The sequence below is a fragment of the Saimiri boliviensis genome, chromosome 19 (assembly GCF_048565385.1).
Source record: "Saimiri boliviensis isolate mSaiBol1 chromosome 19, mSaiBol1.pri, whole genome shotgun sequence".
NCBI classification, from domain to species: Eukaryota; Metazoa; Chordata; class Mammalia; order Primates; family Cebidae; genus Saimiri; species Saimiri boliviensis.
In genome coordinates, this window is record NC_133467.1 from 12,773,890 (window position 1) to 12,797,566 (window position 23,677).

At 51.3% G+C, this 23,677-nt stretch overlaps 1 protein-coding gene across 7 annotated transcripts in view; it reads right to left on the reverse strand.

The window, feature by feature from the left end:
- CACNA1E (calcium voltage-gated channel subunit alpha1 E) overlaps window positions 1–23,677 on the reverse strand; it is a 405,974-nt gene that overhangs the window by 64,188 nt on the left and 318,109 nt on the right. For 5 of the 7 annotated variants that reach the window (XM_074389670.1, XM_074389668.1, XM_074389671.1 and 2 more), the window contains 10 exons: window positions 22,519–22,636; window positions 19,884–19,951; window positions 18,274–18,371; window positions 13,189–13,245; window positions 11,389–12,039; window positions 10,706–11,019; window positions 8,388–8,547; window positions 7,172–7,301; window positions 6,436–6,495; window positions 5,607–5,713 (listed from right to left, as the gene is read on the reverse strand). In XM_074389670.1, the coding sequence (XP_074245771.1) occupies window positions 5,607–5,713; window positions 6,436–6,495; window positions 7,172–7,301; window positions 8,388–8,547; window positions 10,706–11,019; window positions 11,389–12,039; window positions 13,189–13,245; window positions 18,274–18,371; window positions 19,884–19,951; window positions 22,519–22,636 (1,763 nt within the window). The remainder of the gene's footprint in view (window positions 1–5,606; window positions 5,714–6,435; window positions 6,496–7,171; window positions 7,302–8,387; window positions 8,548–10,705; window positions 11,020–11,388; window positions 12,040–13,188; window positions 13,246–18,273; window positions 18,372–19,883; window positions 19,952–22,518; window positions 22,637–23,677) is intronic. The other 2 variants (XM_074389669.1, XM_074389672.1) reach the window with 1 other exon arrangement.

Sequence of the window (23,677 nt, forward strand, 5' to 3'; positions counted from 1 at the left end):
TGGGCTACCTGATGGCTAAATTTAATTGTAATCCTTCATTCTCTTCCACAGAACAGGGGCACCGGATGGCCTGTCTGGCTCAGTGGTAAATGGGTCTTCTTTGCATGAAGCAGGACTCTGTCCACTTTTTTTTGCCTACACAATTAATGTGCAGTCACTGGTTCCTTTGGGAGACTTCCCTTTCAGTTCAAGAAGAGGGAAGTTCTGTTAAGAAAGAGGTCCCAGGGGCAATGATGGAGGTTTGAGGAACTGCCTTAGATACAGGCAGGTAGTGAAGAATAGGAGAAAAAGCCAGCCAGGTTTAGGGTGAAATGTTTGTCTGTTGTTTCTGTGCTGTGCTGAGCATGAGTGTATACGAGCATTTTGGTGCTGAGTAGCCACTTCTTTCTGACATGTGCACATTCTCACCTTCTAAAACACAAAATCCCACAAGCAAATCCAGAACCCAAGGACCATATTCTAGAACTCCCAGCCTTCAGCAACCCTCCCATCTCAGCCTCCTGACTTGCTGCGGTTACAGGCATGAGCTACCGCACTCAGCTCCCAGAGGAACATATTCTGTGGCTCTTTAGAGTTCTTCCAAATCTAAAATTGTCCATGCCTGTGTGTATAACTCTGCTGCAGCTAGTGCTGAATGCATTCAATGGACCTTATCCACCTCAGCGACTAGGGCGGGGTGTCAAGTGTCAGGAAAGTGGCATACTTCAATGAAAAGAATGTAATAAAAGTTAATGTGGGAACACCAGTTCCTCCTGGCATCAAGAGGCAGATTGACTCATATTTTTCATTTCTGGCTAAGGACTGAATAATGGAAGGCTGAGTGCGGCTGTAAGCCAAATCTCCTGAGTGCCAGGGAGTCCTGACCTCACCCCGTGCCCTGCTACAATGGCAAATGGCAACGGGAAGCTTTGGCTTCAGCCATCAGAGAGCCTGTGTGACCGACTGATGCACAGGCCGTGGTAAATTCCGAGGCGGGGGAAGAGATGGGAGCAGAATTGCTAGTTATTTTTCTGTTAAACCATTTATGCTGAGCAGCAGTTATAAGCTGTGAGTTTACTACTTAGAATCCAATCCAGGAGAGCTCACCTGCTAATGTGAATCGAGCTAGTCAAGTAACATGTTGTAGAGCAGTGGAAATGGAGAGGGTGAGGGTCCTGGGCTGGAGTGCGGGTGTCACACACTATGGACACACATGCACAGGTGTGCTGGTCCTTTCCTGCGTTTCTCTAGAGATGCCGTCCCTGCCACCTGTCTCCCCAAGTCGCTTCACTAAACATGAAAGGCATGGAACATGAAGGTTCTGTGAGGTTCATGAAAGCACTCTGTGTGGTGGTTGTGGGACCTCATGACCTCCCTACAAGGCAGCTGACTTCAGTTGTTGTGGGGGGTCCCCCAAAGCAGGGGAATGTGCCTCATGTGCAGATCCCCAGAAATGCCAAGGCTGTAACCATCCCTGCCTTCCCACCGGGGGGCCGAGAAGCAGCACCGATGGCAACAGGGTGTTCGGAAACTAGGCAAAGCGGTTTCCGGTCCTCTCGCATAAAATCACACAACAGAATCCCTCTTCTTCCAAAAGAAAAAGAAAAAAGAGGAGGGTTTCATAGATCCAGCCACTCACCAGACTTTTCTTGAAACCTCAAAGTAGAAAAGGCACAGCTCTGGACATTTATAGTCAGCAAACACTCTGTCTCCATGTGGCCCAGAAAGCGGGTGTTGTGAGGGCAGTAGAATGAGGAAGCCCTGAACCCAGCGTTTGCCCAAACTCTGCCCACCTCCCTGCAGGGGTGCTGGGCTGAAGGAAGGAGACCTGGGCGTTCTTATAAATGCCTTATAATGTAAAAGTGAATAGGAAAGAACGGAAAAGTTGCAATGTGGGTATCTTTCCATTTGTTTTCTTATCCACAGCTCTGCCCACACTTAAATCCAAGAAGAAAAATAAATAAATGAATAAATCCACTTCCCTTCCTCCTCAAAAGTCAATAAAGCTCCCCAACGGAATTTGTCAGGTTTACATTATAAACGTTCCCTTTACTTGATGTATGCAGCTGTGGAGAACAGGCTTCTCTTCAGCCGCGACATAAACAACATATATGCTCGTAGGAAACATACATGGTGGCAGGCACGCGCCTCGGCAGGAGGGCTCAGGGACACCGCAGCTTTCACTGAGAATTCAGCTGGAGGTCATGCCCCCCGCTAAGCTTTGCTCCTGGGAGTTGGGCCGGGATCGGAGAAGGCTCTGGCCGGGTGGCGGAAGGAATGCCATGTCAGTCCTGGTTTCTGAGGAGCCACAGAAAGAGGCTACCATGGCAACCACCATCAATAGCTCAAGTTTATGAAGCAATAGGCTTCACAGAAGCGTCACTGGGAAGTCCAAGTTCAATTTCAAGAAGGAGAGAAAGACTAGGACATGAACAAGGTTATTTGAAAGGTGGACATCAGGGGGCAGCTATGTGGGATATGACAATGAGAGTTGTCAACACGAGGAGAGAGACGCTTGGCAAGCCGGCAGACAACCCCACGTTTGGCTTTGTGCTGGCCTGGGCCCCTGACCGTGAGGGACAAAGGCTCAGTGACTTCATCTCACTCTCTGCCCCAGGCCAGGCCCTCTTTCTGCTGGCAGGTGGGACTCTGGCTAACTCCACCAAAGTGATGGGAGAGCTGAATTCTCTGGTCCCGTTAATGAGGAACAAGGCAGAGTCAGAAAGCATGGGTGCATGAGCGAGAGAAAGCTTTACCTGGACCTCGCTTGGCAAATGCGATGAAGGCCAGAGGGGGAGGAGTAGGAGCCTGCTCCCTGAGCAGAGAACGGGCAGAGGAAATGGGCACGGCAAGCTTGGAGAGTTGACGGCAAACACAAGAATAGATGGAGAAGGGTGAGCAAGGACCATCTATGTTTCGGAGAAAACGAAGAGTGTTCAAGAAGTGACGCGACTCAACGCAAGTGATGGATCATAACTCTCAATCCATCACAGAAGTGTGGACCCCAGAACCAGGGGGTTCCTGGGGGCCCCTGCACTGTACCTGGTCTGAGGACCAACAGAGAGGCTTCGGCTCCGGGGGTGTTAAGGCTTCCCCTGCCACCAGCACCAAAGCCACCACCGCCGTGTTTCAAAGGGCACAAAGAAAAAACAAGACAGATGACAGCTCGACTGCACATCATTACTGCTCTGGGTCTGGGGAGAGATGTCTGGACTGTGGACAAGGGGCAGGCATACAGGAGCTTCCTCTAAAACATACCTCTTCCCACACTGGCACCAACATGCCAGCCTGGTTACCAGGCACACAGGTACAGGCAAGTGGGGTGTGTGTGTATAAAACAACTAGGCCTTGGACCAGCCTGCACACGTCATCTATCAGCATACACTGTGCATCAATACATACTTGCTCCTATATTTGGATTTCATGATGTGACAGGAGAATGGAAGGATGAGGAGGGGAATTAACATTTACTGATCATCCGCACTACCTCAGGCCCCATGCTAAGCACTTTACACACATTGTTTTATCTACATTTCAGAGATGAGAACTCAGGTTAGGAGGGTTAATATTTTGCTGTGGCTCAAGGACACAAAGCTGGAAAGTAGCGGGGCTGGGATTGAAACAAGGGCCCGTCTGGTTCCACAGCCCGGCCTTTCCTGCCAATCCGTCCTGTTACACCAGTGGGCTCTGTTCCGTTCTTCCTAAAGATATGGTGGGTTCTTTCTGATATGATTCTCTCTCCTTGTCCTTTATACTTCAAAGAGAGACACACGATTTTCAGTGAGATCAAATAAGAAGAACGATATGGTGAATAATCTATGCAAATGATTTGACAAAATGAAAAGGGAACCTGACCTTTTAAAAACCCAAAGATAATATTTATCTCCAACAAAAAAGTGGGTCTCCTTAGGGCAAAGGCAGATTTTAATCCATCTTTCCAAGAAGTGGGCAGGGGAGCTGGAAGTCCTTTGATGGAGCCAGGGCTGCCTCTCCTTTCATTGCACAATGAGAATCCAGACAGGGCCCAGATGCTTGAGAAAATACCCCGGGCTTCTGTAAAATTTCCTCAAGAACAGTCCAGCCACATCTGACAGAGAACTTTCCTTTTGTGGGTGGCAGAGGTGACTGCACACAATGGAATTAGCATGTGCACAAGGGGACAAGGGACACTGGAGTCACCTTGATCACCAGCCCAGTTCAGGTTCACAGACTATGTTCAATGCGGTTCTCTTTTGAAGGGTCTCTCATGGCTGAGGAGGCAGCGGACACAGTCCACTTCCAGGTTCTGGGAGATCCTACAAACCTAGCACAGCTGGGGGCCTTGTACCTCTCCTTAAGACAGAGAGCCCTCCACTATCTCCACCCCTACAAGGCCACTTGAGAAATATCCCATAACTCTCACCCTACCTATTTTTCTGCCAGAAAAGATTAGAGACGGGAGCTGAGAGTTCTTGGGGAAAAGCGCTGTCAGCCTCCCTGTCTGTCTAAACATTTGGAAGGGCAAATCTTTCCAAGCGTGATCTCTTTCTAAACACTTGGAAGGGCAAACCTTTGGAGGAAAAACCACTTAGAAGGGCAAAAGGAAGATCCTGTGCTCCTTTTCCAGCTGCCATCAACGACAGCAGCTCCGAAAGCTCTCCTGATGTGCCACATGGTGTAGCCAGCCTTGCTTAGACTGAAGATGACGCTTCCACTTGTACTGTCTTAGGAGATGGCTCCGAGAAGTCTGTTGTGCCTCCTGGCAGAGGCTGAAGCTGCTCAGGATGAACAAAGTACAGACAGGACCCCGAGGCTGTCATTCATCCCACTGGAGCACTCTACACACCTAGCTAGGACAAAGGCCCCGAGAGCATCCCATTTCCTAGTTACACCCAGGAGGGCTGGAAGAGCCCTTTCCTTGGCTAGATTTCACAGGAAATGTCAGAATGTGATTGAAAACAGGCCACATCTGGATCTGTGTGTGTGGGAAAAAGAAATCCCCCAAATGTGATGCAGGTGATTTAGTTCGTGACACCCCTAAAGATGCGGTGGGTAATGGTTTAAGACTGTTTTCCTACGTATGTTATCAAGGAAAGTCTGGAAGGCCTTTCCTTTTGGAGATGAAACATATTATTAGGTTCCTGTAAAAGCACGGTTCTTGCATCCCTGAAGAGCCCTTGTTTATGCCTGCTATGAGCAGAAAACTTCACCACGCCTAGGATTCCGTGATCCTCACCTTTGCTCTACTCTTTCTGCATCTTTCTTTCAAGCTGCTTCCTTAACTGACACACTCAAGAAAGAAAGGGCCCATGAGCTGTTCCTGGGTCCACTGCTGAGTGCACCGAAGCACTGTCCACATGGTGAGTGCCTGCCCATGCTTCTGTCTCCAGAAAAGGAATTCCCAGGGCCTCAGACTTCTCCCTCCTAATGCTCCCTACTCCTGCTTCCCCCATTCTGCCTCTCAGGTTACGTGAACTGGAGCTGCCCGGCCCTCAGGAACTCTGCCGAGGGTGCCTGGGGAGCAGATTTCCAGAGGGGCATTCTTTGGCATCACCCTGCATGTTGCATTTCTGGAAAGGGCTTCCAATCAGCTGGAGGCTCCAGGAAGAGGGGAGGGATGGGAATCACACAAGGAAAGAGTCACTTACGCCAGAGCAAAGGCCACCAATGCGCCAACGACCACCACAAAGTCCAGTATGTTCCACAGGTCTCGGAAGTAGGACCCGTCCTGCAGGATCAAGCCTTGGTCTATCATCTGCAGAAGAAGGACGTGAACAGCCACAATGAGCCCGGAAGGTGCGGGCAATACTTGCCCTGAGCTCTGTTCATCACAGCATTGCCTCCACTGCCACCATCTCCATAACCAGCCCTATGCTGGAGCCTGGAGAATGAGAAGGGAGAGCCAGCAGGCTGTCTCCACACAACTGAGTCCCGAGGCCCCCGACTCATAGCCACTCAGGGTTCACTGGACCCCTTGGCTGTCACGGACCCTTGCCACATTCCTCCTTTCATTTGTGGCTCAGAATACTGGGCACTGCCACATATGCACAGATGGGTAAAATCCCGGATGGATGAGGCTGGGAACAAGACAGGCTGTGGAGTGTCAGGGTGGCTGGGACTAGATGAAGCCCGGGAAGACCCATCTCTACCTGGCCCTCTGCCTGGGCACACACCCAGGCTCAGCCAGGACAAGCACTGGGGCAAGGCCTGCAGGCCCAAGCCTGTCTGCACACCTGCTGCCTGCCTCCCACTTGGGCCAGGTCCACAGGCCTGCACCAATACAAACATATCCATGCCGCTGTGTCTAGCCGAGACAGATTTCTTCAGGATTCTGAGGCCAGAGAGGGGGCAGCAGAAGCCCTACCGAGGACTGCCATTGGCTGGTGGCTGGTAACACTGAGGAAGAGCTCGAGCCTAAGGAGCAGACAGGTGACCCACCCAAACCCAAGAGCCCGGTTTTTCTCTAGAAGCTTTTACCTTTATAACCATCTCAAAGGTGAACACGCCCGTGAACACATAGTCAAAATACCTCAGGACCTGAAAGACACGTACGGTGGAGGGAAATGACCACGTGTGGCCAGCAGGCGACACATACTCCCTACCCGCCAGGACACACACACGCGTGCACGCCCACCTGGCCCTCCCCCACTGCGCCCTAGAATAAAGGCTTGGAATCAGAACCGCTAGCTGGATTGAGAAAGAAATGCAGGAAGGAGGGGCGCAGGCCCTGCTGGAGCCGGATGACCCAGTGGCCACTCCTTGGCTGCTTTCTCTCGTTGGCCAGAACTTAGGTTTTTGGGTCTGAATTGCCCACAGACCTGTCCCGCAGTTCTGGCTCAGGACCTGGAATCCTTGTCAGCTCCTGTCCTCCTTGTGTCCCTCACATCTCCTGACAGATTCCCAAGGGACCCCCAGGAGAGGCCTTGGCCCCTGTGGTGGAGCTGCAGCGGCCGGCTTCGCACACACCATCCATGACCCACACGCAAGCCCACGGGTGGCTACAGACCCTCGCAGAGCCCTGGCCAGTTCAGGGCAGAGCTTTGCAGTGTATTGGGCTGGGAAGGGGCTTGTCTGGGAATGGTTCACTCCCCGACAATTTCCAATCCTTATTCATTCCCGGCAACCTTGCTCCCATCTCGGTTCACCTCCAGTGCTGGGAGAGGGTGGGCACCAGGGCACTACGGAGGCTGGCACATGGCCCCTGTGCACCCACTTTGTTGCGCTCCGAGTTGGTCAGGACGGGGTCCTCCGCCGCCAGGGCGATGCTGCTGGCCGCGATCACCAGGAGGATGCACATCTCGAAGTAGCGCAGGTTCACGATGTAGTGGCAGGCCCTCCGGATCCTGCGGGCGGAGCACGGCTGAACTGACCCGCTCCCCCACCGCTCCCACCGCACCCATTACTCCCCACATACACACATCGGCCCCGTCCAGACAGCCAGGCCCTCGCCAAAGGAGGCTGCCAGGGAGAGCAATTTAATTTCTCAGGCACCACCCTTGATTTAAAGCCCCAGTGGGGGAAGATAATCAGATTGGTTAGAGGCTGCAGCACGCAAGCCAAAATGCATTATCTGCAGGCACGTCTGAGCCATGGGGAGCAGCCAGCATCAGCCTACCAACTCAGGGCAGCTGCACAGCACCCTCTGCTGTATCTCCGTATCTACGCTCCCACCGTAAGGAACTGGGACATCCCAAGGAAATTTCAAAGGACCAAGAAACATAAAAATAGATGTTGATTCTAAGATTCCTGATGAAAGCAGTAACGGTTTTCCTGAGGCCCAGGTTACTCTGGTTAAAGTAACTGTATTCTACATTCTGCATTCTAGCCAGGGATGCCTCACGTGCCTTAACCCAGGAGGCTGCTCCCTTCCCAGAGCCCTGCTGGAATGCTCTTCCCAAATCCCATCTTTCCTGAATCTCATCTTCCAGAGTCCTCTCTGCCATCCCTACCTCATGCCCTTGCATCTCCTCTGAGTGGCATGCTCAGAGCTGACCATTTCCAAACTCCACATGTAGAGAGCTGTGACCAAAACTCTCAACTCCAACAGGTGATCTGGTGTTCTAGGTTCCACATTCTTGGCTCTATCCACTTCTGGAACATTTGGTGGCACAATCTCAAGTAGATTTCCTTCCACCCTCCATGCTACCTACTGACCGAAGACTAGGTGAAGAGTTCCTTTCTGATGACATTTCTCACGCTCTCCTGTCTGACATTACTCTTTCAGCTATGGACACAGAGCTCAGAGGCTGTCTAACTTACCAAACCACCTCACCCAGTGGGCACCCTAGATGCTCGATGTCTGGCCGCACTCCACCAGAAAGGCTTGAGATGAGTGGACCTTCATCCTTCCTCTCCCCTTCACCCTGCCCTGCCTCACACCCGGCCATTTACCCTAGCCCCGAAGAGGGAGCCATGCAAGGGTGGCTTACGGGTTGGTGGTGCTGAAGATGAACATCGAGCTGTGGGGCACCATGGCTTTGCCTGTCTCACGTTTCTCCTTCTTCTGCTTCGTGTTCTCCACCTCCTCCTCATCCTCTCTGATCTCTGCCTCCTTCAAGGGACTGGCTTCCCCATCCGTCTTGTTGCTAACTGCAAGAGGAACACGTTGAAATCTTCAGAAACCATGCCGCATGTGAAAATGGCACCCTTTGCGTTTAGCTGGGGATGAAAGAAGAGGAGGAGAAAGGGCTCCGGGGATGCCCCTAACAAGGTGCCCTGCACGCGCTGCAGGTATTTATTACCAGACACTGAGTTCAACGCTGATTTTTACCCTCCTCAAATGCTGTAAGAAATAACTTTTTATGTCATATCAATGACTATGATCACGTGTCCCCTTTTAAGGCTGAACTTTTAGAGTCTGATAAATAGTACGGTGTTTCTGTTACAAAGTTCACAAGGTTAAACTCTGCACTGTTTGTACATATTCACTTATTGAATTTGCCCATCAATCTGCCCTGAGTGGCATGTATTATTACTCCCATGATACAGATGGGAAAACTAAAGTTCAGACAATTTAAGTGCGTTTCCTAAGGCCATACAGCTAGTATGGGTTCCCAATTCAAAATCCCGTATCCTTTCAGTGAATCACCCTGCAGTGGAAGATTTCAAGAAATCATGACTCTGTTTGCAGCGGCCTTTCTGGCTATGCTTTTTTTTTGGCCATGATTAATTTAGAAATGAGAATGCAATATTCACGTGAGTATAGGTCCACGACTGCATTCCAGGATTGGGAGGATGAAGGAGCCGGAGCTCGAGTGGAGCTCTCAGCTGCTGCTCTGTTTCCCTACTCAAGACACAGCGTGGGTTAAACTGGCAGGAGGCTGAAGCTATCACAGTAGGGAAAGCGCCCCAGTCAGCCTCGCCCACTGCTCCCTGGTCCCTGAATGACTCCACCCTGGAACCTGTGCCAGCAGCGGACCCCTGTGGTCCTGGCCCATGCCAAGGCCTCCTAAAGAGTAAGTCGTAGGAAGTATCCAAAAGCCTTGCTATCACATGCCTCTACTTATGACCAACGACTAGCTCTGGAATGAGAACAGAGGGAGAGTGGAGCTTTCTTCACGTTCTTTCACATAAAAGAAGGCCCCCAAACACTTCTTACTTATTAAATCAAAAAAGCAAACAAACACCAAAAGAGCTGTGAGTCTGGGACCCTGAGACATGCCCAAGTCAGCCGAAGTACGCGCTGGACATGGGAGACTGCACTTTTTGGAGCAGTGGTGGCGCCTTGACTGCAGAGAATACGAGGAAATGGAGAGGGAGCCGTGGAAGACAGAAAAACTGGGAGCGGAGAAGACTGTCACGTGAAAGAGAAAAATGCGGAAACGGAGGAAAACGGCAAAGCTGGAATCCTGTGGTCACAGTTCAGTGATATGGGGCAGCAGGTGGGATTAAGGCAGGGAGGATGTGAGGCCAAAGGGATGCGACATGAAGTCAGGGAAGGATAGGGTGTGGGATTAATGCAGGCATGAGGTGTGCGGTCAGGGCAGGCATGAGGTGTGGGGTCAGGGCAGGCATGAGGTGTGGGGTCAGGGCAGGCATGAGGTGTGGGGTCAGGGAAGGCATGAGGTGTGGGGTCAGGGCAGGGATGGGTTATCAGATGAATGCTGGAATGGAGTGTAGGGTCAGGGCAGGGGTGGGGAAGTAGGTTAAGACATCATTGATTAACATTTGTTGCCTAAGGGAACTGTGATGGGAAGAACTTGTGACTAAAAGCTCCTGGGAGAAAAAGAGTTGATAAGAGTAATAGAATCAAATAAAATATTAGTACAGAGAAAGGACTCAGAGGTCATTTAGTTCAATGCTCTTGGTTTGTAGATGACAAACTGAGGCCTCAAGAGATACAGAGGTGTTCCCGAGGTCACTCAGCGAGCAGAGCCATGTCCACGCCATCAGAGGCTGCCCACCTGCTGGGGCAGCAGAGCACCTGGCACACCACAGAGAACACAGCAAATATTCACACCAAATCAAACAGCTGAATCTCCAACTGGGCATCACATGGGATCACTCTGAAGACTCGAGAGTGGTCACAGGGACCAAAAGCTTCAGGGAATTTGATGGGCACAGTTTAAGACGGAGAGAACTCTAGCCTATTTCTGTTCTGCTACTCCTTTTTACTTCTTGAAGGATGCTTTACTCCTCCTGGCGGTGTTTTCCACGTGGCTTTATTGGAATGGCCCCAGAGCCCACCGTCCCCACCCCCAGACAGGATAGGGGGTGGGGTGGAGGGGGACAGGGACTGCGCTCTCACTGTGCACCACGGTTGAGTCCACCAAGGGGCCCACGTCAGGGATGGCGACGGTGACACTGGTGCTCTCGGTGGTGGCCTTGTCCGTGTTGGCCGTGATGCAGGAGAGGTCCGGCTCGCTGTGGCTGATGACGCGGCCCATGTCTAGCTGCACATCCCCCAGCAGGGCCTGCTCACTGCTGCCTTCGGGCTCCTGCTCCGTCAGCACCGCATCTTTCCCCACTTCCAGCTCAGGATGGGGCAGAACTAGGGGGGTGTTTGCCTCATCAAGGGCTCCTGCCAGCCCGGAGCCCCTGGACAACATCAGACTGTTGGTCCTGTGAAGAGACAGGAGGGGAGAGCTGGTGCTCAGACGCTGTCTCCAAGTGGCAGGCGTGCCTGGCATGAGGGGAAGATGGGGAAGCTCGGGCAGGCTGGAGAGCACAAGGCCACTACTGCCTTCCACCCCACCCAGCCAGGCAGAGGCGCCGAGACCCACAGCCTACTGCCTATTCCCGTCCTTCCATCCACAACCCACTGCCGCAGGCCCTCGTTCTCAGGCGGACAGAGCCCACTGCCTGTATGTTTATACAGACCTCACAAAGTGTGCAGCACCATTTCCATTTTATAAAAGGGGAAACTGGAGCTCAGAAAGGCTTGTATTGAGGAACGCCTAGCAGCGGGCTGTGCTCTGTGCGCTCACTCACCTCCTTAAATCCTGGGCTCTCTCCTCTTGGATTGTCGGCTCCTTGGCACCATGGCTGCCCCTGAGCTCGTGCTCCTTCTCCCCTTCAGCGGGCATGGCTTCATCCAGACTGCGTTCCTGGCTGGCAGACCTGCTCCGGGAGGCCGAAGAGGACTCCTTGCCTTCTGTCCTGACGCGGCGATGCCGGCTGCGCCGCTGGCTCTGCCTGTGCCTGGCCCGGTCCTCGAAGGTCACCACAGCCTCTCCTACCCCAGCCTCCTGCTGAGTCGGGTCACAGTTCCCATGACAGGACCTGGCCAGCCACGGCAGCTCCCGCTGGCCCAGGGACAGGGGGGTCCTCTGGTTGTCCAGGGCACCGGATCGGTCCCCTCCCTCCCCCTTGAGGGACCCGCCACGGCTGATGCGCTCCTCATCGAACTTCTCCAGAGCCAGGCCCAGGGCCAGGCCCTCGATGGCCCTGGGTCTCCGATAAAGGCTGGGGTGGGCGTTGAGTGCGCTGAGGGGGCTGAGCGGGTGGAGGGGGTTGAGCGGGTTCATGGACGACGCCTCCTCCCTGTTGAGGGCCTCCTGGCTAGACATCTGCATGTGCTTCCTCAGCTGGCTGGTGCGCTGCTCCCACACCGACATGTGGTGCCGGCGCCTCCGCTCCCTCCTGCCAAGGAGAAAGGGCAAGGCCTCGGTCGGAGCCCGAAAGTTGCAGACAGGTGGGGGAGGGTGGCCGCAGGGGCCATGTGAGAGGGCGGGACACATGGTGGGAGCAAATGGGAGCGCCCAGGACCTGCAGACAGGAAGCACAGAAAGATGGGAGGAGCGGACGGGCCACAGCTGAGGAGCTCATCGGACGGTGCCTCCCAGCCTGGGCACTTTCCACGCCAACCTCTGCTTTGCAGTAGCTGAGGGGTGGCTAGGCATCAGCCCTGGGAGGGGTTCCAAGTCCCCAGGGACTGCGGGGGCCGGGCAGCAGTCCACAGGCTTACCCCATCTTCACTCCCCTGCTCTCCTGCTTTCGGGGCATCTGCTTACGGCCCTTGATTTCAGGTCAAAGGTCTCTCCTCCTCTCTCCCCCTCCTCTCCCTTCCCTCTCAGGTAACAGCCTGGGATAACGAGGGCTGAAATGGTCAGATACCACGGAAGGGTGGGAAGAGTGCCAAGCAGACTTATTACCAAGTCTTGATATCACTCTCAAAAGCAAGAGTGCTGGGAGTCTCTTCTACAATAGCTAATAAAAGCCACAGAAGACTAAGTCCAGAGACCACCAGCAGCTCATACTCAAAACCACAGTCGAACCCTTCAGCCCAGGGGCCTAGAGGAGTATTCACGGGGCAGCAGGAACACACAAACACGACACGTGCAGAAGAGCACACAGGAGAGGGCTCGCTGGGCGGAGGGGACGGTCACCTCCTCCCCCCACTTGTGCCTCTGGGCGCACACCTACAGACTGTGAAGGGGACACACACAGGTACCCACACGCACCCTCACGGAGGCCCACACATAACTATACGCAACTGCCTACGTGAGAGGTATACCCACCAACACTAACACGATGTATACCCACTCACAAGCCAGACAGAAGAGGGGAAAAACGCACAGGTCACATACCGTAGACACACACTGATGTAAGCGCATGTTGAGAGGTGCAGAGGACATATCCACAGATCATGTGCACAGAACACACACACACACACACCGAGGCACACACTGACATGCACACCTGGTGCCACTGTCTACGGCAAGGACAATGACACACTGTCCCACGCCCACACGTAACCACTCACAAACACGCAAACTGGTACACACATACAGGTGGCTGCTGCGTGGCTCCCACATCGACATGTGGTGTCTTCTCCTTCTGTCTCTTCTGGGGAAGAAAAACGAACAGGTTCAGTTCACCCCAACCTCTAGCGACCTCAAGCCCCACAGCCACCAGCAGTTTTCCGGAGCGGGGCACAGAGTCCTCTGCGTGGCCGTCGGCTCTCCGTGTGCCTGTTTGCCCTCTGTAGACCCCCAATGTTCGACTCTCCAATGGAGTGACTTTCGACTCCTTGTGATGTGCAAATACATGGATCTAGTCTTTAAAGCACACATGCACAGGCACAAAGGCTATGGCATTTCATAGGATACACAGCTCCAGATGCTCAAACATCATGCCCCACAGGCACGCACACTTCCGCCTACACATCCTTCAGATTCCTATTGTGGAAATCCTGTAGATGCTGCTGAGTCGTTTTCTTCCCCTCCCCGCAGTCATTTCTAGGGCTAGCATAGCACATTCACCCGGTGTGGCTCCCCAGAGCTCATCACTCCCATAGCGGACCCTGACCCAGCTGCACTAACATGCAGGGGAGCAAATGCTCTGCCATGCACGATGTCAAGGCTACGAAGTGGTCCATGGTCAGAGGCAGTGCCATCTTTCCGTAGGTCACCATCCATGGACTCCAGGATGGGAGCAGTGACCTCTGCATCTGAGCAACGCAGAGGCCCTGGCCATACGCCCTGTTCTATGTTCAGCTGGGCAGAGCACAGTATTGACCTTCTCAGCCTCGTACAGAGAAAACTCTCTTCCATGTGCGTGTTGTGTTTTTTTCAAACACACGTTCGTTCGAGTGGTAACGTATGGGCTGTGCCCGCAAAAGCAGACAGGACACCTGGAAAATAAGCTGTCAGCATAGGGTCAATGCTCAGGTAGAGGACAGCACATCTGGGCTATCCTTGCAGCGAGCCTGCCCCAGTTACTGGCCTGATGAACTCAGTCCAGCCCAATGGGCCCTGCTTGGACCTGGGAGGTTGGCAAATGCTGCTCTCTCCTGATAAAGCTGATGCCCAACCACGAAAAACATGCTAGGCAAATTAATCCCACTCAACTGTCACCTCTCACATGTCTGCAGAGGAGCCCCACATAGGGTGGGGTGAGGGAGCAGAGGCAGCTAGTCTGAGGCTCACTCTGGGTGTCTGGAAGATGCACCGTGCACATGTGTGTGGCTGCCCAGGAGCGCCCACGGATGCAGACGTCGGTGTGGAGAAGCCTGTGAGCTCCTCAACTGAATACATCCCTCAGCATCGGCGGCCGACAGTGCAACAAGGCACAGGTGGGGGCGGAAGTGCTGAGAAGCATGGGTGCATACAGAAGTAGAAGCATACGTTCTAGACGGGCAGCATGCACACCTGCTAGCAAAAGCACATCACACCATCTATTTGCAACTTCTCAAATATTCAAATACCAGCTATCCAGAAGCATGTGTGTCAGAGTGTACATACGTGGATTCTTTCTCTCTCTCTCTCACACACACACACACACACACACGGGCATTCACCTCTCTACTCACACATGCACAGATTCAAACTTACATTCATACCTGAAATCACACAGAGAAGCATCCGCATGTCTCCAACTCGTACGAATGCGACCTTGTGAACACCCCACAATAACCTTGTGGATAGGAAGGGCAGGTGGCATTCTTCTCATTTCAAAGATGGAGAAATAGAGGTTCTGGGATCGGAGTGCTTGTCTCTCTGAGGTCATGGAGTATATTAGTGACAGAAATACAACTAGCACTCAGGCACTTTGGTGTTTAACAGTGCTCCTTCTGTGTTTCTCCATGGACAGTCACGTTTGCACTTAAAGTGTAGTCCACAAATCAGCAGTTTGCCCTCAACACCCAAGCAGGGCATGAACACCTGAGCAAGGCACACACACCTGAGCAGTGTACGCACACCAGTGCAGGGCACACACACCTGAGCAATGTGCACACACCAGTGCAGGGCACACACACCTGAGCAGTGTATGCACACCAGTGCAGGGCACACACACCTGAGCAATGTGCACACACCAGTGCAGGGCACACACACCTGAGCAGTGTATGCACACCAGTGCAGGGCACACACACCTGAGCAGGGCATATTCACCTGAGCGATGCACACACACCGGTGCAAGGCACACACACCTGAGCAGGGCACATACACTTGAGAAGTGGAAACACACCCTAGCAAATGCATACACACCTGAGCAATATAAACACATCTGTGCAGGGCACACACAGCTGAGCAGGACGCACACACCCAAGCAAAATGCACACACACCTCAGCAGTGTACACACACGAGCAGGGCACACACACCTGAGCAGTATACACACACCTGAGCAGGGCACACACCTGAGCCATATACACACACTTGAGCAGGGCACACACCTGAGCAGTATACACACACTTGAGCAGGGCACACACTTGAGCCGTATACACACACTTGAGCAGGGCACATACATCTTAGCAGTGTACACACATCGGTGCAGGGCATACACAGCTGAGCAGGGCACACACACATGAGCAAAGTGCACACACACCTGAGCAGTGTACACATATGTGTGCAGAGCACACACACCTGTGCAGGGCCCACACACCTGCGCAGAGGATACACACCTATATAGGACACACACATCAGAGCAATGTAGACACACCTGTGCAGGGCGCATACACCTGGGCAAAGTATACACAGGTGTACACATCTTTGCAGGGCACACACATCTCCGCAGGGTACACATACCTGAGCAGAGTGCACACGGCTAAGCAGGGCACACACACCCGGAGGTGGCTCCACACCAGCAGCACACATACAGCACCAAAGCCCGGGTCTCTGCTGGTCTTGGATGTTTGCATCACCTCCTTCCACCTTGCAGTGCCCTGATGTACACTCTGCTCCATTCCCACGGCCCTGTGCCTACCCACATTTCATTCATTCTTTCATTCCAGAAATAGTGAGTTTCTACTCTGGGCCAAGCATCGTCCCAACTCACATCTCTCTAAACCCACTTCTCCCCCAGGCTTCTTCATCTCAGTAAATAGAACCACCCACTCCTAAGTGACAGCCAGTCCTACCCATCCACATTTTTGGATACCTGTGTGTATGTGTTTTTAACCCAAACTCATGAGTTCAAGGAAGGTGGAGTAGAAATTACTCAAGACCCAGAGAAAGTTCCAGAGAGGAATAGTCCCTATCAATCTTTGGCATTTCCCTATCAATTTTTAACAATTAGGAAGGGAATTTTTCTCTCTGACTCACAGAAGAGGGATCTAGGGGCCAGGCCTCGAGTTTCAAAAGGCAAAGGCAAGATGATGGCCGTGCAGGGAGGGAGGTCCCCTGCCACGACCCTGGCATGCCACACAAGGCAAGGAAGAGGCTGCCTGGGAGCCCTTCACCCAAGCTCTTGCTAACCAAGGGCTCCTCCCTTACTAGCTTCGACTAACAATGGCAGGGTCATTGCCAGGATAGATTCCTACCTCCTGGGGGTCTCAGACCCTCCCACAGATGCCCCAGCACTCACTGACCACGCACACAGTCCTCATGCAGGCCCAGAAGCAAAAGCAGGAGCTATGTGCTTCCACAGTCACTTCCCAGTCTCTCCTCCAACACCTCCCCCTGTCACCACGCAGAGACTAGGCCACACAGGGCCCACGTCGCCTGCCTGTAGCTCCACCACAGGTCCAGGCTGGATCCCTGAAGGAATGGATTCACCGCTGTCCTTTATCATCTCCTGTTCTCTCCCTAGTCCACTTCAACTGGGTTCTGTTCCAACCTGGCCACTGAAACGGCTCCTGTAAGGTCACTAACAGCTTTCATTTTTCCATATGGAATGGTCCCTTTTCTGTTCCTCATCGTATGTGATCTTTCTACAATACGCAGCACCGGCACCCACTCCTCCTTCCAGCGGTTTTCCTTCACAGGTTTCCAGCACACTGTGCGTCCTGTTCTTTCTCCTGCTTCCTGTTCGCACTCCCTTGGTCTCCTGGGCTTGTTTTTCCTCTTAAGCAGGAGGAGCACTGCCAGCCACTGTCCTCAGCACTTGGGTCTCTGGGTCATCTGACCCACACTGACGGCTTAAATACCATCTAAAAGCAAATCACCTCCCGCAAATCATTGTTTTAATTCTGACTTTTCTTTGCTCCAGGTGCAGTAACCAAGAGCGTACTCAACGCTTGGATGCCTTAGAAGTATCTCAAAATGAACTTTAGATTTCCACCAGTTTCCAGGGATCCAGTAACTACCACCACCCTCCAACCTATTGCTTAATCCTCAAAAGCCTCAAACCTGCGATCAATTTTTGTTTCTTCCCTTTTATTCATCCTCACCCCTGTCACATTTACTCCATCATCCTATTGGCTCTCTCTCCCAACTACAGAGTGAGTGGGATTACTCCTCATCTCCTCCATTTTCCCCACCCTAGTCTAAACCCATCCCCTCTCACCTACTTTACTCTGAGAGCCAACTCTTTCCCTGCCTCCACTCTGGCCCCTACAGCCCATTTTGCTCCATAGAACAGAGTGGCCTTTTTAAAAGTGTCAATCACATCCTATTCACCCTTCCACTCGAAGTCCTCCTGTAATTTCAGCTAGAATAAAAGCTAAACTCTTCCACTTGGACTTTCGGGACCTCAGAGTTGGCCCCTGCCCCCTCCCTGGCCTTGTCTCTGTTTCTCCTCATTAATTACACATCAGCCAGGCTGGACCTCACTGGGGAACACTCTGCCTTTAAAATGTCACATGACCGTCATCCACACATTTGGGTCTCTGCTATAAACAGCACCTCCTGAGTGAATCTCTTCTGGCTTGACATAGGCTGCTCCCAGCCAGCTCCTGCCCTTCTCTGCCATAGGACCCTGCTTCATTTAGGTGTAGCACCTGTCACTATCTGAAATGATGTGTGTGTTTATTATCTATCTCAGTGGCTGGGATAACAGTTCCATGAGAACAGATCCTGTCTTGCTCACTGCTGTATTCTCAGGAACAGTTCCCGGCATGGAACAGGTGCACTCCTATAACCAATAGTTTTGTGAGGTGATGAATTGGCTGTTAGCACAGGAGCTCAGGTATCAGTGAGGGGGGGCAGCTGACTCACTCGATCGAAGGCATGTTGGGTGCAGACATCGGGCTGACCTCCTTGGCCTTCTGCAGTGCATGTTTCTGGTTGAAGGCCTCTTCTTCCTCCTGTTCATCCTAGACACAAAGCAGAGACGGCTTTGCCTGGGAACCCCAGGAAGGAGAGTAGCTTCCCGTGGCTCTCCTAAGAAGGAGTTCTGAATACCAAGTGAAGTGAGGAAGACACAGGAAGAGGATGAACAAGGCAGCGGGATGTTAAGTTGGCTGGGAGACCTATGATGGCCAGAGGCCAGGCCTCTTGGGAGACAGCAGCCTCACAGTTCCACTGTGGCTGGTAACCCTTGTCTCCATCCTGGAGCCATCCACAGGCTGCCCAGGAGCATCAGGAGAAGTCTACTCCAACCCCTAGCCCTCAGTAGGGCCGGTTATGACTGTGGAGGTCAGTGGCAGGAGCTGACACTTCTCAGATGTCCTACAATGTCTGGAAGCGATAGAGCAGGGGGCTTCCAGGCAAGAAGCCTGCCGAGTAAAGTGCTGAGTGCCCCACTGCCGTGTCTTACCTGCAAGCTAAGTGGGTGCTCAGGCAGAGATCTCACCCCGTCAGCATGATTCCTACAAGTGTCCCCTCTATGTGATGAACCCAGGGAAAACCAGCTCAGGTAAAATGACTAGAGCTGATAATAGCACATCCATCTTCAGAGCATGCTATGGTTTTTCACAGGCATTACTTCACTTGATCCTCACAGTAAACCTGTGAGGTATACGATGTGGGTACAGCGTTCCCGTCTCACACGTGAGGAAACTGATGCTAATGGAGATCAGGAGTCCAATCCAAGCCACCACAGCCAATGCAGGCGTGGGACTCAGACCCAGTTTCTCAGCTACTAAAGCTGGTATTTTTCCTACCATATATGCAGATACAAAGACCCTCAAGGATGTACAAATAACATCACAGAATGCATTGGAAGAAGCTCGGAAATGACACCAGATGCTATGCACCTCTGCCCAAAACCACATCGGCCCTCTCTATGGAGAGAAGGGTTTTTACTCATCTCTGCAGATCATCCCACTGCGGTTAATGTTGCCTCCCCAGACTGGGGAAGTTAATCAGAAAAGGAAGGAGCCATTTTATGAGAAATTTAGTATCTGGCTTCATTGAAATTTCCCCAAAATGACCATGGCCACTGGAATAATCCAGCAGCCGTAGCCTGGGAACTGTGACAGCCGTGACCTCTCTCCCACCGAAACCCAGAGGGTTAAGTCATGTGATCTGGGTCACAGTGGCATAGACTGCAGTAGCAGAGATGGAAGTGAAAACCAGGGCTCTAGAAAGTTCTTGACTGTCCACGATAATCCTGGAAAGGACCCCTTTGAGGGATCATAGAAATTAAGATGTTATTTTCTGTGTTTCTTGAGGCCTCCAGGCTAGAATGAGGCTCACCAAACTCAATACAAGTGAACTAGGCTTCCTTCAGGGGCCTATGGTTATCCAACCATCCAGAAGTTTCCAGAAAGGTCCTTCCTGGCAGGCCTGAGTCAGACAATGTAGACTTTTGGAGAGGGTTCCAAAAGCTGGAGGGTACCCAATGGCATTAGAGAAACATCAGATCCCTAGAGAACAATGCTTACCTTGGTCAGCTCCTGGGCATTGGCCAGATTATCCACAGCGATAGCCAAGAACACATTCAGTAGCGTGTCTGGGGTGATGAATTAAGGATGGACAAATACGAAAAGCAAAGGTCTTCAGCAAGGCTGAGAGGCCACCTAATGATCTTTCCTGCCTGGGACACTAACAGGAACAGAAGCTACCCTGAAGAGTCACTTAAGCAGGGGCTGTGGGAACAGAGAGGGAGAGGTTGTGCAACTCTGCTGAAAGGAGAAAGGATATGTCTTCCCTCCTTCTGCAGATCATCTTTTTACCCAGGATAAAGAAATGCCTGAATTAAACCACCTCAGGGCCAGATGGGGTGAGTAGAATTCAGATACTGTGAAAAAGTATTATTTGGTCTTTAACTGTGTTTCCTGGCATACAACTCTTAAAATCCTTAGAAACTCCAAAGTGTTATCTGGTAGGTAGCTTCTGCATGGGGGCTGGTCAGCAAACCAAGGCAAGGTTAGAGGGTTGGAACTTTCAGCCCTAACCCCCCAATCTCTAGGGAGAGGAGAGAGGCCGAAGGTTAAGTTGATCATCAATGGCCAAAGGATTAATTAACCAGGCCTATGTAATGAAGACTCCGTTAAAATCCAAAAGGACAGGGCTCAGAAAGCTTCTGTATAGCTGAACATGTGGCAGTTCCTAGAGACTGGCACTCTCGAGAGGGCATGAGAGCTCCGTGCCTATCCAACATGCCTTTCCTTCTCCCTCTCTTCAACTGTATCCTTTGTAATATCCTTTATAATAAACCAGTAAATGTTTTTCCCTGGGTTCTGTGAGCCACTCTAGCAAATTAACCAAGCCTAGGAAGGGGTTTGTCGGAACCCTGAATTATAGCCTATGGGTCGGAAGCACAGGCAAAGTCACCTGAGGCATGCAACTGTCATCAGAAGGCAGGGGATGGAGCACTCAACCCATGGGGTCTGATGCAATCTCCAGGTAGACAGCATCAAAATTGATTAGAGGACACCAACTAGTATCCGCTGCAGGACTGCTTGCTTGTGGGTGGGTAAAAAAACAAAACATGCATTTGGTCACAGAAGTCTTCTGTGTTGATTGTTGACGAGTAAGGGAACACTCAGAAAGAAAAAGCACTTTGAGTTTGTTCAGCCACATTCAAACGGTCTTTAGACAGCTGTGGCCTTTACCCATAGCAATACCAACTAAGAGAATCGCTGAGTGAGATGTGTAGGGAGCTCAGTGTAGGAGGCTGGAATTGAACCTTACCTACACCAATGAGCATCCACTATTCTGTCCTTAAATACAAAACAAAGTGAGATTCCACAGCTCCTGTTACTGAGCATCTCCCCAAAATGAGATGCTAACTTCTCGCATTCTTCTTGTGAGGGTCCTGAAGGGTTCCACAATTCATTTAACAAAATGTCACACAGCAGACATGACTCACTCTGAAGTCCACTCCTATGCCATACTCTAGCCGCTGAAATCTCAATTTCCAACTGTCTTCAAAGCCTAGGTGTTGTGGATCATGGAACTGTCCTAGCATCGAAGCCCAGCTCTGACAACCCTCAAAACATCAGGAAAATCACGATGCCATTGGGACGCGCAGAGCTTCCACATCTGTGACTCACTGCCTTCCACTCTTTTCATGAGTTTCTCATATTGTGCTTCTAGTCTGATCCAACCTCTAGAAGTTTTCAGAGCCGAAAATGTAAAAGAGCCCGTCTTCTCTATGAAACTATGAAAAATGCAAAAGTACACCTACATCCCATGGCTTTCCCTTTTTGTTCTACCAATCCAAATTCACAGCAAACCCCACTCCCCAAAAGCATCTAACAGTTGTATAAAGTCTGTAATGAATTACATGCAAATAAATTATCTCATTTGGTATTCACCACTAACAAAGGAAATAAATATTATTATTCTCCTTTCGGTTGTGAAAAATAGAAGCTCAGAGTGATTAAGTAACTTTCCCAAAGCCACACAACTGATACACAGAGTTGCTGGAATTAAAACCAAAATCTCCTGGTCTAGAACTTGTGATCGGATAGGGGTACTGGAGTTAGATGGAACTGGTCTTTAGTCTCCCTTTACAATTCAGTAGTTATTTTACTTAACTGAGATATATTTTCTTTGTCTTATAGGGATTAGATGAAACACTGGCTATAAAGCACTTAGTTTAATGTCTCACATGCAGCACAAAGACAATAAATATTTGCTATAATTCGCAATAATAGCATTAATCCTAACAGTCATTTTTGAGATCTCACTATGTGGCAGGCTCTGTTCGACACTAGCATGTAATTAAATCATTAGTGCTACAATGTGCCTGCGATTTCAGCCTACAGTGATCTCTGCCTTCTCTAATGTTCACCAGCTCATAGTACCTCCAACCATTCAATGTAACAGCCTCCTGTGTTATTATTCGTGTACACGACAGATTTGGATAATACTCTATCTTATGTTTGTATTATTGACCCAACTGGTACACAAATTCCTTCAGATCAGGATCCTGATTTACTTTAGTACAACAAACAATGTCCACACCCCTGCCCCATCAACCCACGCTCTAGCACCACCACCACCAATACCTCCTCAAATGCTGGTCCAGGAAGGCGGGCAGCTGGAGGAGGTACATCTCGAAAAGGATACAGTTGCCAAACAAGGTGAGCACAATGAAGTAAATGGCAGACCACATGCCTGAGCTGACCCCGCCCTGGGAGCGGATCCCATTGTACATCACCTCATTCCAGTCCTCACCGGTCAGGATCTACACAAAGCAAATGACAGGCACATCAGAAACCGGGGCTGGTGGAGAAAATGGGGCCAATACCAAGGGCCAATTCTGGGCCTAGGTCTATTTGCATCTATCCCCTTGCTTGACCGTCCTGCCAGGGAGTTATAAAAAAAATAGTAATTCCTGGCCAGGCGCGGTGGCTCATATCTATAATCCCAGCACTTTGGGAGGCCAAGGCAGGTGGATCACGAGGTCAAGAGACCGAGACCATCCTGGTCAACATGGTGAAACCCCGTCTCTACTAAAAATACAAAAAATTAGCTGGGCATGGTGGCGCGTGCCTGTAATCCCAGCTACTCAGGAGGCTGAGGCAGGAGAATTGCCTGAACCCAGGAGGCGGAGGTTGCAGTGAGCCGAGATCGCGCCATTGCTTTCCAGCCTGGGTAACAAGAGTGAAACTCTGTCTCAAAAAAAAAAAAAAATTAGTAATTCCTATAAATAATCCTAAACTTTCTTTTGATATAGAAGACAATTTTAGGCATTAAAAACGGAAGGAGAGCATCAAAGGGAAAGGTTCTGTTCCTCCAACTGCAGAGTGTCTCCTACCTCCAGCTTTGCAAGGTCCTTGTGGAAATCACACAGATCAGGTGGTCTGGTCATTATCTAACTGTCCTCAGAGCTGCCCAGATACATGATTAGAAAGAGCTGCCGGGCACGGTGGCTCAAGCCTGTAATCCCAGCACTTTGGGAGGCCGAGGTGGGTGGATCACGAGGTCAAGAGATCGAGACCATCCTGGTCAACATGGTGAAACCCTGTCTCTACCAAAAATACAAAAAATTAGCTGGGCATGGTGGCGCATGCCTGTAATCCCAGCTACTCAGGAGGCTGAGGCAGGAGAATTGCCTGAACCCAGGAGGCGGAGGTTGCGGTGAGCCGAGATCGCGCCATTGCACTCCAGCCTGGGTAACAAGAGCGAAATTCCGTCTCAAAAAAAAAAAAAAAAAAAAAGAAGAAGAAGAAAGAAAGAAAAAGAAAGAGCCTTGCGGGCTGCAGTTCAGGAAACTTGGGTTGTG